Raw genomic sequence first — 15,398 nt, 5'->3', positions numbered from 1 at the left:
CATTCATAGCTGAGATTTGAGGTACGAGGGGAAGGCTGGGCGACATCTGTGGACGATTCGGGTGCAAAGGCTCCTTTGAGGCCATCACGCTGTCAATTTTGAGAGCTCTGTGAAGGTCTACCCACCATTCAAACCGTCAGAGCGCCTGCGTTCTATTAAGACCAATCGTAGTCGTTTTAGGCAAATATTGACGAATCCCGAAGCACTTAAACAAAAGAGGACAAGTATTCTGAAACGGAGTGGTATTAATAGCGGCTCTTCTGTTTCTTCTGTTGCTGGTTTACTCTCTGTGCGGCTCATCACATTAAAGAGGTACGCTTGCCATCACACGTACTGCATAAGGGTACGTACGGTACAGTCAATGCTGGCTGGCAAACAACCCCCACAGCAGCAGACCAATATTTTTGCGGGTATCCATATATGATATGACGTTTTGCGCGCTGCAAAGTTGACTGCGATGTGAGTTCATTTAGGCAAGCATTTATCGATCCTCTCCTACTCCTGCCTGTCGAGCACGGAGGGCGTGCCTGTATGGCAGCTCCCTCCAGCTCCGCAGCACCAATATATTATTAATATGCAGTGTCGCTGTTGATGCGGCACCCACGCAGAAGTTTATGTTGTGGCAATGTTGACGTGGTCCTCGGGTGTTGGTTGCTGTGTCGGTCGAGTTGTCGGTGTCGGTGGCGCCATCACTATTGCCGCCGGCGTCGAAGTCGTCTGACTCCATACTTCACAGCGGTGATGATGCGTTCGGTAGGACGGGGAGGCCGTGCGCCAAGATTTCAAAGAATGTATGGGTGCCAGAAGCAAGGAAGGGCTGTAGCATTAACCCGTTTCTCAATTGGAGCGCCTCCACGAATATCTTGACCACTCTACACGGCCATCCTCGCAATAAAAAGGTTGCTGCTGAGCGACTTGGACGACTTATTTCTATGGCGCATTTTTTTCAGAGGGCCAAACACATATCTGACTTGCTGCAAAAAATAGAAATAGCAGCTGAAATACACATTGAAATACATAATAATAATACTGCACATTATTTTAATAGAAATAGTGACTGGTCACCATTTCTTTCCAAACAAAGCTTTGGCCTTGTCCATGATGCAAGCCTCAACTTGAGCGGCTCAAGTACCCACAGCCTTCACTTCTTCCTGCTGGTCGCTGCTTTCAAGGTATGCTACTTGGCGAGTACATGTACATGTACGTGTGGCAGGGCTTCGTATGCGTACGGAGGCTATGACTACAAAACTGAACTCAGAATGCGAATGGAATTACCATTGTGCTAAGTAATTGACGGCGCTTACTCGCCGAAGATGACGCACATGAGGCCCGTGGCCTGGAAAACGATCCACGCGATGCCCACGACGAACGAGAAGGAGGCCGAGACGAGGCCGATGCGCAGGTCCATTGCGAGCGAGCTGCCGCCGAGCCGGCCGGTGACCTCCCCGTACATCGCGGCGAAGCCTCCCATTGTAAGGATGGAGGCGACGCAGAAGGAGCCCAGGTAGGCAGTCGACTTGAGCCAGTTATTCAGCACCACCGCAGGCAGCACGCCCAGAATGCCGCCCGGGCCGGCGATTCCGTGGACGACACCGACCGCCAGAGCCGTGATCTGTTGCCACCATGGCACGTGTTAGCTCAAAGCATGAGGGAAGCTCGCTGTTCAGACGCACCTTTTGGACCCACGGGTTGTCGAAGCTCAGGTTACGGCAGCACTTGGCTCTTGTCTTATCAGGTTTGCCCTGTTCCAAGTCCACGGACTCAACGACGAACAGTCGGTTCTCGTGGCGCGCGTGCTCGTTTCCGTCGGTGTGGATGAAGAGATGGAAGGAGGAAACGGGCGAGCGAGTCACCTCGGTGGTCACTTCTGCTGGCGAAATGGGGGCCAAGTGTAATGATCTGCACGTGCAAGAGCAGAAGCAACACCACATCATCAGTTGAGTCCGCGCACAGAGAGCCTGGGTCGCCGCCTGCACACTTACCAGGTTGCGCAACCGTTGGCTCCAGCAAGCCACAGCCAACCAATGCATGTTTCAGACTGCGCGCCACGAGGGCGCCCTTGGGTAAATGGATAGCACAGAACACAGAGATAACCACATCAATTCAGTTTCCAATTTACCTTCAAAGCAACAAGCACAACCAAAAGCCTTACACTTGGTAGCACTTGCGAAGCCGACGCGCGCTTCAGTCCCAGTCCAGTTCCAGACCCGTTCCAGTTCCATTTCCAGTTCTGTAGTGGGTCTAACTTGACTCACTACTTTAGCTTACACGTTGCGCAACGTGTATGAGGAAGCGTAAGTACTTAGTAATTACTTAGGTTAATTATATTTGAGTACACAAATATAAGTTAAGTAACAAAAGGATTCCAAGTGACTTAGATTAGGTAAAATGAGAACTGTATTGTTTGTAAATTGATCTTCCTCTAAAATCTGCTAAAACTGTTTATCATCTATGAAAGGGTTGGCAGCGGCTGGCTGTCAGAGCCCCGCTAATATGCATGTCTCTGATTGGTAGAAAGATGCTGCTTTCTACCAATAGGATCTTTTGGGTATGTGTGGACCACTCACTGTGGTGGTCCACTTCAATGTATCCATCGGTGTGTCTTACACCAATGTGAGGAAGTATCCAAAACGTTTAACAGATAACCTATCTGTTAAATTCACAAGTGGCTTGCAGCCACTTGTACGTGTAACCCCGTTACACCATCCCCCCTTAAGGTTAGACGCGCGGGGTCTCCGCACGTCAATCTTTGGAATTGACCATTCGTCAATTCTCCGCGTTTGGAGAAGAAATCCGCGCTCATTTAACGATGAGCGCGCCTCAGAAGAAGTCCGCAAAGTCGATGGGGAGTCATCTCTCCATCGACGACTACTTCGAACGCCAGAAGGCGAAGTACGGTGACGTCGTCGACTTCGACGACGACGATGAAGACATGGAGGGCGAGGAGGACTCGCCCTCAAAGCGCAAAGACTCAGACTCAGTGTCGAGCGAATCGCTCGACCCTCATGCCAAGAACATTCGCCCGCGTGAAGGGGACGAATCGGACGCTTTGAGTTCGAAGCGTTCGCGTACTGAGAGTGATACCCCACTCGCTTCAGCTGGGGCTCTCAGTTCTCCGCGCGCTGCTGCTGCAGCGCGTGATGTTAAAGCTCAAGGCTCTCCGCGCGCTGCGCCTGCAGCGCGCGATCCATGGATGCCGTCCGCGTCCGAGATCGCGGACCGGTTTGGGAACTCGGTACCTCCGAATGAGGTGCCGCTGTACGTATGCAGCGCCATCAAAGATGACGCTGTGGCTGCCGAGCTGCACTTTGATGCGGAAACGCATCAAAGGCGCGATTACTACATCGGACTCTTTCATGAGCTCCGATGGTTTCAAAGCAAGAAGACCTCTTCTCGCAGCAAAGTGCCCGAATGGCAGGCACTTTGTCAAAGCTGGAACGCCTTTGTTGAGAACTTCAACAAGAGGCCGAGTGCTTACCGTGATCGGATTAAGCAAGCGCGTGATCGCTTCGAGACGTACTCGAAGCGTGGAAAGCTGGAGCAACTTCATGTTGCTGCTGAGGAGGCAAATGTGCCGTGCGCTGTGCCCGAGGACTTTCAGTGCACGAAATGCTTCCCAGGTGCGGTCCGCTTGAGCGACCGCGACCTGAACGGGTACACGTCTTTCCGTGTGCCCGAAAGTCTCAAAGAGCTCCGTGCTAAGTTCTTAGCACGTGAGGGTTCGGGCGCTGGCGATGATCGCAGCGCTCGCTCTACTTCTGCTGTGCCAGTGCGTACTGCTCCTCGTACGCCCTCACCATTTCCGGAACGTCCTCCAGCAAGACGTTCCGCGGCTCCCATGTATCTCGATGGGGAGGAAATCCTCTCCAACGAATACGAAAACGAGCCCCTTGAGGGTTCGTTTTCGGGATACTATGGTCAACAATCCGCTCAACAATCCAGCGGGTTGAGCCGTGGGCGTCACGGATCGGCGGTGGCGGGGGTGGGAACACGCCCCGGGTATGATCAGCCCCGGGCTGATCAGTATGCGCCTCTCCACGACCGGGTGACCGTCGTGGAGCGTCTGCAGGGCGCTGAGTTCGCCGCCCTAAAACAGGAGCTGGCGAACCAGAAGGCCCAAGTCGCGGCGGTCTCGCAGACCGCCTCGAATATCCAGGTCGAGTTGGGGACCCAGATGAAGGGGTTGCTCCAGCGCGTCCGCGCGCTGGAGGAGAGGTTGCTCGTCGCCGAGGCCAAGTCCTCCGCTTCTGCCTCGGCTCCTGCCGAGGCTTCGGGTCAGCCGAGCTAGATGGCTCGTGCTGCCGGTATGGCTTCAGCCGTCCGACGTAAAAGGTCGGATGGAGGCGCATGCTAGACGGTATGTCTAGCGTGTATGCGTTGCCGTGTCGTGCCAACACAGTGAACGGCCCGATGAAGCGCGGAGCAAGCTTGCTTGCTCCGAAATCCGAAACTGCATGTCTAGGCAGGTTTTGTGTAGCTAACAAAACTAATGAACCAACTTTAAATTCATTTGTGTTGCCTCTGCCCGCATTGTCTGCGTTCAGCTTCTGTTGATCAACAGAAGATGCTATTGTGTCTTGGACAAACCGAATCACGGCTTGTCTTTTGGTGATGAAACTGATTGCATCCGAGCTGAAGTCATTCAGCTCGCTCTCCGCTAGAGGCCCGGCCTCTGCGTGGTTCTTTGCGGTGTCTGCGCCCTGCGCAGACCCGTGGTCGTTAGCCATGTTGTTGGGGGAGTCTGCGCCCTGCGCAGACTCATGTGGTTTGTCCATTGTTGCAGCTGACACTGTGCAAGTGTCAGCGGTTTTCTGCGGCTGCTGTATTGCAGTCGTAGATCCTCCCCCACTTAAAGTGGGAGCCATCACTCCGAGTAAACTCGGTAGGCGTGGATGCCGCATGGCATTCACGTAGAACGGTGTATGCCCGGTCGAGGCATGCACTGAGTTATTGATGGCAAACTCTGCCATCGATAAACACTCGCTCCAGTATTGGAACGAGTGAGCGTAGCTCTTCAACATATCGACGAGCACGCGATTCACGCGCTCGGTTTGACCGTCCGTCTGCGGATGGTCCACAGTCGACATGGAAAGCTGGCTCCCAAGAAGTGTAAACACTTCTTGCCACAGATGCTCTGTGAAGCGCGGGTCTCTGTCCGACACGATGTCGGACGGCATGCCATGGTGTTTGAACACCATGTCGACGAGCAGACGGGCCGTCTGCTTCGTGGTCACCTCTGCCGGCACCGCAGCAAGATGTACCATCTTGCTGAAGCGGTCTACAAAGACCACAATACCGGTGTTCCCTCCGCTATCCGGGGGAAGACCAAAGATGAAGTCCAAAGACACGGACTTCCAACACTCCGACGGAGTCGGTAGTGATTGCAGTGGAGCCTGCGCGAATGGCGCAGGCTTTACGCGTTGGCATACCTCGCAAGCACGGATGTACTTGCGCACCCACTTATACTGGTGGTGCCAGTAGAAGTCGCGCGTGAGAAGGACGTAAGTCTTCTCACGTCCGAGATGTCCCGCAGTCGGGGCATCATGATACTCGTACATGATCCTGAGTCGCAGGTCATGGTCATTTGGCACGACAACGCGATCCGCGTTGTCGTCGACTGCGTTGTAGAGTAGCAGTCCGTCGTGCACACGAAAGCGGTGTGCACGCGCTCGAAGGTGCTTGGGCAGCTTCTGACGGGACTTGTCAGAAGGCGCTGTGCCATAGGCCAGCAAGAGCTTCGCGTCCGCGTCGTGCGCGTACGCGGCCTTCACATCATCCAACAGAGATGATGTGGGTTTGCTCGATCGCATGGCGTCAATGGCATTGACGTCAACAGCTTCTGCATAGTCCGGCCGACGTGATAACGCGTCGGCCACCACGTTCAATCTTCCGGGTTTGTATTCGACCCGGAAGTTATACTCCGCAAAGAATGAGAGCCATCTCGCCATTCTTTGTGAAATGTGTGTGGCGACTTCGCTGCGGTGCGCAGTGAAGCATGGTCGGTGTAGACCACAAATGGTCTACTCCCAAGCAAGTACACTCGGAACTTTGCGAGTGCATACTTCATGGCAAGGAGTTCCTTGTCATGCACCGGATAGTTGCGCTCAGCTGGCTTCAGCTGACGTGATTGGTAGTAGACGACACGATCACGGCCCTCGTGATCGTGCTGCATTAACGCGCATCCGATCGCGAAATCGGATTCGTCACACACTACGTGAAATGGGCGATCTTGGTCAGCCACTGCCAAGATCGGCGCCTCAGTCAAGCCCCGCTTGACTGCATCGAATGCCTTTTGGCAATCGGGTGTCCAATCCCACACAGCTTCTTTCTTAAGAAGCTGTGACAGCGGGCGGATCTTGCCCGCGTAATCCTCCACGTACTTGCACAAGTACGTGGCCAAGCCAAGCCAAGGAACTGCCTCAGTTCCTTGACACTTGAAGGCGTTGGCCATTCATTTATCACTCTGACCTTTTCCGGGTCAGGGCGAACACCATTCTTCCCTACGAGACACCCGAGGACGGGTATCTCGCTCGCCCCGAAGATACACTTCTTCAGGTTCGCGTAGAGCTTATGCTTTCGCATAAGCTCAAGTAGCTTCCGGAGATGCACCCTGTGCATCTCTACGTCGGTCTTCCCGTCCACAGCTCGGCTGTGGATGAATACATCATCGAAGTAGCTCGGTGCGAAGTCGCGCACCGAGCGCAACAAGTGCGTCACGCACCTGTTGAAAGTCGCAGGGGCGTTCTTAAGCCCCTGTGGCATTACTAGCCATTCCCAGAGCATGCCGCTTGGCGTGCTCACTGCCGTGAGAGGGATATCGCTCTCACGCATTAGGATTTGATAAAATCCATCTCGCAAGTCGAGAGCACTGTAAACGGTGCTCCCGGCCATCGAATCGATGATAACATCTTTTCGCGGTATCGGCGTCTGCGCCGGTACCGTCGCATCGTTCAGCTTGTTGTAAGCATGAACGATGCGCCATCCGCCCTGTGGCTTCTTGACACAGAACGTCGGAGCACTGTGCGGGGACTTTGATTCCCGCACTTGTCCTGCTTTACGACGACTTTCAAAGAAGTCGTCGATCGCTTTCACTTGCTCTCGCGGCAGTGGCCACTGCCGCGTGACACAGTACTTCGTGCCCGGCACGAGATCAATCTCGTGCTGAATGCCCTTATCCTGCGGAAGCTCCGCAGGAATCTCTTCCGGGAGTACGTCTTTGTACTCCCTCAACAATTCGTAATAGGAACTCGACTTCAGCGAGTCCCAACCTTGTTCCTCGAAGCGCTCTCGCTTCGTCTTCGCACTGAGAGTGTCTTCACTCTCAGTGGTACTTCCCATGAAGAGCTGCCTCAGCTCTTCGCTCTCGCACGCCGTTCTTTCGCTGTCCGAAAGAACGCAGACTTGCTCGATGCGTCCATCGTGCAAGTCGCGCGTGAAGCGATTCCAGCTCATGGCTGGAAGCGAAGTCAACTCCGACGCCGTCGTCGGAGAACTAGCGAGTTCCATGTCACGATACTGGAATCCAGTATCGGTGCGCGTCAAGACGCTTAGCGTCTTGACGTCCGGCGTCACCGCCCCAGTCTGCCCAGCAGACTGTTCTTGTTGCGTCTCGGTCCCGGACCGAGACTTGCGCAGCGTTTTCCGCTTGCGCCGTCTTTTTGTTGTGCGGAGCCGGGCTCCGCACAGTTGTTCTTCTTGTCCAGGCCCGGCCGTGGACAGTCGTTCGCCGGCGGATCCTGTCCGCGGGCGCGCGGTATCAAGCCCGGCTTGACCGCATTTTCCTTCGTGCAGCCCGGCTGCACGGTAATGTGTCCCTTCGCCGGCAGACCCTGTCTGCGGGCGCGCGATATCAAGCCCGGCTTGATCGCATGGCGCTTCGTCGTGCAGCCCGGCTGCACGGTAATGTGTCCCTTCGCCGGCAGACCCTGTCTGCGGGCGTGCGATATCAAGCCCGGCTTGATCGCATGGCGCTTCGTCGTGCAGCCCGGCTGCACGACAGCATGCAAATTGCGTCAGTGCGGTACGTTTGCAACCGTCCGCACTGTTTGCAGCGTCAACTCCCGGAGTTGACACGCCTTCGTCACCTCGACGCCATTCATTGGCGGAGCCCCTCATGACCGAGGGTGCGTCGGCTCCCGGAGCCGACGCGTCGTTGTCGACCTGACCGCTTCGGGTCAGGGACTGTCCCTTACACGCTTGAACGTGGGTGTTGGTTCCCGGAACCAACACATCTTTTTCTTCCGACGTCGGCAGCATTGCCGACGTGGGTCTCACTTGTGCGCGCCCTCGCGCACTTCCTGGGCACTCCGGGACAGCAGCATGAAGCGCTGTCTCGACTGGTGAGCCGCGCGCACCAGCAGGTGCGCGCGCTGCGGTAACAGGGCCATCGCTCTCTGTTCCGCTGTCGCGTCCGAAGCGCACGAGCGTGCGCTTCTTCCAGTCTATTACCGGGTCATGCCGTGCAAGCCACGGCATGCCCATTACCACGTCGAACTTATCGTCCAGGTCCAGGACGATAAAGTGTTCGACAAACACTCGTTGTTTGTACGAGAAGCGCACGTTCACGACGCGCTTCTCGGTTTTCACGATGGCACCTGTTGCCAGTCGTACCTCCAGAAGACTTGGAGGTGTATCTACCTCCTCGAAGTCAAGTCTCGGCAGGCTTCGTAGTCGAACAAAGTTGTTCGACGCGCCTGAATCTACCAAAGCTCGAAGAGAGTCACTCGCTCTCTTCGAGTAAACCTTCAAGATGACTAGGTTCGGCCTGTCATCTTGTTTCTTGCAGTGAGAGCTGGTCTCACTGGGGGCTGCAGTCCTCAGTGTCGCGTGCCCGATGTCGGCACGCGCGACTGCATTACCAGTAGGGCGCCCCGCGCCTACTGGATGTTCGCGTTTTTTTGTTGGTCCGCGGCGATGCCTAGCATCGCCACGACGGCCACCTCCAGGGGGCATGGGAGCTGTGCACTCCCGTGCAAAGTGACCGATCCTTCCGCAGCGGAAGCATCGCACGTTACCTCCCTGCTGCTGGTAACCAGCTGTTGTTGCGCTCGAGAGGTCCATTGGCTCCGGACCTCCCGTCCTCGCTACCGGGCGCGGTTGCGGCCTCGGTACGTTTACATGGAGTTTAGCCTGCCGCAGGCTAAACTCTTCTTGCATGGCAAGAGTGATTGCAGCTTCGAGAGTACTCGGGTACTCTCGGAAGAGATAGGTCTTCACAGGCCCATCTCTAAGCCCCTTCATGAACGTGACGACCTTGGTCGCCTCGTCAATCGGGTTAGTCACGATATTTGATACCAAATATCGTGCGCGCTGCGCGTAAGCATGGACGTCATGCTTACCCTGCTGAAGGTCGAGGAACTCCGCCCTCGACCGGAACTCGTTTGCGGGGGCTCAAACGCTTGTTTGAGCTCCTCTTTGAACACTTCGTACGTGCTGAAGCACGTAGGATCGGAGAGTCGGCGTCCATACGCCCAACTCCTTGCGCGTCCGCCAAGGCAGGACATGGCGAACGCGACCTTCGACAGCGGGTCGACGATGCGTCGAGCCGCTATGGCTGTGTCGAGTTCGACAAGCCATCGGAGGAGAGGCTCGCCCTCTCTTCCCACGTAATTGCTTACGCTCAACTTTAATGGTTGAGCACGCGGTGTCGTCCCTGACGACGCCGTCACTGAGGAAGCAGCATCACGCTGCTCCTTCATGATGAAGCCCAGAGCAACACCATGTTGCTCCGTCGGCGATAGCGTACGCAGCATTGTAGCTATCGCCGCTTCTCCAATGACTGTTGACAGTCGTTGGAGGGCCTCCACTCTGGGTCAGACAGGTGGGGGCAGTCAGCGCGTGCAACATGCGTTGCAGGCGTGTTGGAGCTCTCCATGGGCACCTCCGTGCTCATGTGGTTCTCGGCTCCGCGTTCGTACGCCGCGTACGAACGTCAAGCAGTCGGTCGTTGGACGGACTACAAAGTGCTACCAGGTGTAGTGGGTCTAACTTGACTCACTACTTTAGCTTACACGTTGCGCAACGTGTATGAGGAAGCGTAAGTACTTAGTAATTACTTAGGTTAATTATATTTGAATACACAAATATAAGTTAAGTAACAAAAGGATTCCAAGTGACTTAGATTAGGTAAAATGAGAACTGTATTGTTTGTAAATTGATCTTCCTCTAAAATCTGCTAAAAACTGTTTATCATCTATGAAAGGGTTGGCAGCGGCTGGCTGTCAGAGCCCCGCTAATATGCATGTCTCTGATTGGTAGAAAGATGCTGCTTTCTACCAATAGGATCTTTTGGGTATGTGTGGACCACTCACTGTGGTGGTCCACTTCAATGTATCCATCGGTGTGTCTTACACCAATGTGAGGAAGTATCCAAAACGTTTAACAGATAACCTATCTGTTAAATTCACAAGTGGCTTGCAGCCACTTGTACGTGTAACCCCGTTACAAGTTCCGTCACGCGTAGCCGTTGTGCACGCTCGTCCCGCCTCGTCCGTTGCGCGTTGTCGTTGCACGCGCAGACCTTCCCGCCTCAGTCCCTCCGGTGCGCCGCGTGCGTACATCTCGCCCTTCAGCTCCTCCGGGTACGCCGCGTGCGTGACCTCTTCCGCCGTACCGTTCGACTCGACGCTGACGAGACCGCCAATTTCGTCGCGCCCTCTCCTTTTCTTTTCTGGGGGAGGAGTGGAGACGCACATTGTCACACGTCACTTCGTGTCAATATCCCATTGGTGCATTTGGCCCAATCACTTCCGCGTGTCCATTCACGGCACCCACCTCAACCCACCGCTTGTCGCCTCGGCTGTCACATGCAAAGTAGCAGTGTGCAACCGAATGTAACATCTGCGTCGGTGGCCGTTACGGGTCTAGTAGTAGGAGTCTCTAGTGCTCCGAGGCGGGCTCGAACTAGCGCCGAACGGAATTGCACCAGTTGCTTCCTTCGGGACACTGGCTACTGCAAGTGGTTGGCAGTAATTGACGGAAACAGAGCTCCGGGTCGAGCCTCTGTGACTTCGTTGGGGCTTAAAGACATTGTCGGAAGCAGCGCTCCAGGGAGTGCCTGCGACTTCAAATCTTTGATTGATTTGGCTGAGGAGCTTGCGCGCCCCAGCCATCTATTGACGACGTGTCTAGCGTAGGCGCAAACATGGACGAAGCCACGATGCAACACGCGGACAGTGTGCAGCAGATGTTCGCCTCTCTCGCGGCGATGATGCACGAGCAGCAGCAGTTCATGGCGCAGACAGCAGAGCTGCAGCGACAGATGGCGGCGACACTGCAACAGCAACAGCAGCAGCAATCCGTATCGCAGCAGCAGCAACCGCCGTCGCCTGAACCTTCACCACAAGTCACGCGTGAGTACCGGGCTGAGGGCATCACCATGCCGAAGTTCTCCGGTACCAAGGACGACGACGTCGCGGACTATCTGTTCAGCGCCAAGTTGTACTTCGAGTCGAAGAACATCAAGTATTGCGTCGACTCGCCGCAGCAGCGCCCCTTGTCGCTCTTGGTGGCAAACTTGAAGGGACCAGCAGCGGCTTGGTACCGCGAGTATGTCTCCCACGACGGGAACTTCTTGCACTCGGTTACGCAGTTCGAGGAGCTGCTGACTAGCGAGTTCACGACACCCGATCGGCAAGAGCACTTGCGTGACCAGCTCCTACGCCTGCGCCAGAACAACTTCACCTGTCTTGAGGATTACGTGTCGGCCTTCCGGCACATCATCTGCAAGGTGGAAGACATGTCAGACATTGACAAAGTCATGCACTTCCAGAAGGGCTTGGTCGTAGAGATCAGACAAGAGGTGAAACTGCGTCAGTTCCGAAACACGACGGACGCGATTTCTTTTGCACTCATGTACGACCGCACGCACGCGATAGGGTCGCGTCGAAACCACACGAATCGAGGAGGCCAAGGTCCCCAACGCCTTCAGCAATCGGTACAACACGTCGAGGAGCCGACACCAATGGAGATCGGGACCTCGCGCTTTGTTTCTCGCGATGAGTGCCTGAGAAGTAATCTCTGCTTCTACTGCAAAGAACCCGGACATCGCCTAGCGACGTGTACTAAGCGGCCAGCGCGCAACAACCCCCGAGGCCCATCTCGTCCTCCGCCAGGACGCGGGTCATTCCGCGCTAACCAGGGCTTATTTCGTCGCATTGTCGATGATGACGACGTATCAGAAGAGGATGGCGATGACTACGCTGACAACCGTGACGACCACGTCGAGGTCATCGACAGTTTGCAGCTGAACATGGTGTCGGTCGGCGCCGAGTCGTTGTCCAACCGTGAGCTATTGCGGTTTGAGGGGACGATGAACGGACTGGCCGTGCGAGTTTTGATCGACAGCGGTGCGGAGCGCAACATTGTGCGTCCTGGCCTCGCTCAACATTACATCGAGCCCACCAAGGTCACGGCCGAGCGATTTGACGGTACAACAACACCGGCTCGTACGGCACAACAATGTTTGGAGACTATCAACTTTGCGGGCAGGGACTTCAACGGTGTTTCTCTCATTGAGTGGGAGGTGTCGACAAATCAAGACATAATTCTCGGCCTTCCATGGCTGGTGCAGTTCAACCCGATCATCGACTGGCAAATTGGAGTGGTGCGATTCCCCAACCAGCGTGTAGTGCACGACTTCAGCTCGTTGAACGACAGTCTTCAGGTGTCGGGACCGGCAGTGACTTCAGTGGAAGTGAAACCGGAGTGTCTTCAGTACCCTCTTCCCCAGCACCTGCGACAGCAGCTCGATGATAGTGTCAAGGCGGGATACTTCAGTATGCCTTTGGGACCGAGCTCGATAACAGCACTTGGGTGTCAGCCATTGTCGCGAATCTTTGACAACGGTAGCGACGATGACACGGACGCGTCGTTGTGTGTCCTTTCGGCAGCGGAATTTGAAACGAAGGTGAAAGCCGAAGCGTATGCCGAATTGTATCAGGTCACGGTGAAGACTTCGCCCAAGGTGAAGACCGTTCCGTTGCAGCTTCAAGCGGTACTCGAAGAGTTCGCAGATGTCTTCCCAGCAGAGCTGCCACCTGGATTACCACCGAACCGCTCAATCGAGCACGAAGTGGTGTTGAAACCAGGTGCGACCCCTAGCAACCGAGCTCCCTTCCGCCTCTCGAAGGTCGAGCAGGAAGCATTGGACATCTTTGTGGCAGAGCTGGTGAAGAAGAACTGGATCGAGGTGTCGGATTCACCATGGGTATCAAATATCTTCGGCGTGCCCAAAAAGGATCCCACTACTGGCAAGTTCCCATCCCGCTTAGAGTGGCTGCATTCGAACAACCCGCACATGCCGATTCGATGGGTCATCGACTACCGCTTGGTGAATGCTGCCTCGGACGTTACCAAGATACCGCTACCACACATCGAACAACTCTTTGATCGCATGGTGGGAGCAGTAGTATTCTCGATTCTCGACCTCGCCAGTGGATACCACCAGATGCGCATGTCTCCTACGTCAAAGCAATACACGGCATTCAGGACGAACCATGAGATATATCATTGGAACGTGGCGCCTATGGGTCTAGCCGGCATGCCGGGCACGTGGACGCGCCTGATGCGCAAGCTGCTGAGTCATCTACTATTCGTAGTCGTTTATCTTGACGACATCTGCATATTCTCGCGATCAATGGCCGACCACGTCGAGCACTTACGGCAAGTCTGCGAAGTTCTTCGCGCTAATAAGCTTCACGCACGTCCTGACAAGTGCGACTTCGGCCAATCTTCGGTCGACTTCCTCGGCCACACGATTTCGGCTGATGGTTTGCACGTGGACGCTCGTAAGACTCGAGCCATAGCAGAATGGACAGAGCCTGGCAACATCAAGGACCTCCAGCGCTTCTTGGGCCTCGCCGGGTATTATCGTCGCTTCATTCATCAGTTTGCGACGCTTGTACTGCCGCTAAGCGCTCTGGTCAAGAAGGATGTGGCTTGGATATGGGATGAACGCCAGCGCCAGGCTTTCAATGCCATCAAGCTTGCGCTCCAGCACGCACCAGTACTCCGGCTGCCTGACTTCGACAAGCCGTTCATCGTGACAACGGATGCTAGCCATGCGTGCATTGGTGGAGTGCTCTCTCAGCTTCAAGATGGCAACGATCTCCCCGTGGCTTTCTTCAGCAAGAAGCTTGGACCTCATGAACTGAACTGGCCTGTTCACGAGAAGGAGCTCTTTGCGATCAAACAGGCGCTCACTCGTTGGCGTCATTATCTCCATGGAGTATCGTTTGAAGTCTACACGGACAACTCGGCGTGCAAGTGGTTTTTGCAGCATCCGCGTCTGTCCGGTCGCCTGGCTCGCTGGCTAGACTTTTTTGCGTCCTTCCAGTTCACGCTACATCATCGTCCAGGAGCTTTGAACGTCGTTGCTGACGCGTTATCGCGACCCCCTGCGGCTCCCTCAAGTCCGGGGGAGGAGTCAGAAGATGGTGAGCCCAAGACAGTGCCGGTTTCAGTGTGTACGGCGTGTTTGACATCTCCTTCATGCACCAGTATTCGTCACGCGGTCTCGCGACGGGCCAAGGCTACTGAGAAGCTCCAAAGCATATCGACCCGCGATCAAACCGTGATGCTTGCCGTCAAACAGCCAGCCTCAAAGGCGCTTAGTGTTGGCACGGCTCAGTGGCGGATTAGATTGAACGCAGCATCGATGGAGGACAACACGGTGATAAGCTCTCTTCAGCTGGATAGCCAAACGAAGCGGGCATTTCAGAAGGCATACGGCAACGATTCCGTCCTCAAACATTTGTGGAAGTCAGGCCGCTCGTCGAAAGAGCACGAAATCATCCGCGGGCTGATATATTTAAAGAGTGACGACAGCCTACGTCGCCTTTGCGTGCCAAACAACCGGAAACTTCGGCTCGATGTCATCCACAACGCGCATGATGCTGCCATCATGGCACACCCAGGAATCCGTCGTACACAGCTTGCTGCTGCACAGTGGTACTTCTGGCCGAGCATGGACCTGGACATCAAAGCCTACGTTCAGAGCTGTGAGTCTTGTATGAGGTACAAGTCGAGCACCGGCCGGAAGACCGGTAAGCTTCAGCCGATTCCGTTGCCGGCAGCTTGTTGGGATGTTGTCTCGACCGACTTCATCACACATTTGCCCGTGTCTGACGGCTTTGATGCGATCATGGTTGTGGTAGACAAGTTGTCGAAGCGTCCAGTCTACATCCCGACACACACCACGGCGACCGCGGAAGATATTGCCAAGCTGTTCTTCAACAACGTTATCCGGTACTATGGAATCCCATCGACCATCATCTCCGACAGGGACCCAAAGTTCACGTCGAAGTTCTGGAAAGCACTGGTGAACCTGATGAAGATCAAGACAGCGATGACGACTGCCCACCGAGCTCAGGCCGATGGTCAGACCGAGCGTCAGAATA

The 15,398-nt window shown here is 55.2% G+C and overlaps 2 protein-coding genes across 2 annotated transcripts; one reads left to right on the top strand and one right to left on the bottom strand.

Annotated features, from left to right (window-relative positions):
• Nucleotides 1–1,300: 1,300 nt before the first annotated feature.
• On the bottom strand, nucleotides 1,301–10,694 carry IUM83_19785 (uncharacterized protein; the record flags this gene model as incomplete). Its single annotated transcript, XM_067944850.1, has 3 exons — nucleotides 1,301–1,612; nucleotides 1,674–1,899; nucleotides 10,558–10,694. The coding sequence occupies 3 exons, from the start codon at nucleotides 10,692–10,694 to the stop codon at nucleotides 1,301–1,303; spliced, it is 675 nt and encodes a 224-aa protein (XP_067786746.1).
• A 449-nt stretch (nucleotides 10,695–11,143) lies between these two features.
• Nucleotides 11,144–11,751, top strand: IUM83_19784 (uncharacterized protein; the record flags this gene model as incomplete). Its single annotated transcript, XM_067944849.1, has 2 exons — nucleotides 11,144–11,664; nucleotides 11,745–11,751. The coding sequence occupies 2 exons, from the start codon at nucleotides 11,144–11,146 to the stop codon at nucleotides 11,749–11,751; spliced, it is 528 nt and encodes a 175-aa protein (XP_067786735.1).
• Nucleotides 11,752–15,398: the final 3,647 nt, after the last annotated feature.

Source organism: Phytophthora cinnamomi (assembly GCF_018691715.1).
Source record: "Phytophthora cinnamomi strain GKB4 chromosome Unknown Contig65, whole genome shotgun sequence".
NCBI classification, from domain to species: Eukaryota; Oomycota; class Peronosporomycetes; order Peronosporales; family Peronosporaceae; genus Phytophthora; species Phytophthora cinnamomi.
This window is presented reverse-complemented; position numbering and strand designations above follow the sequence as displayed.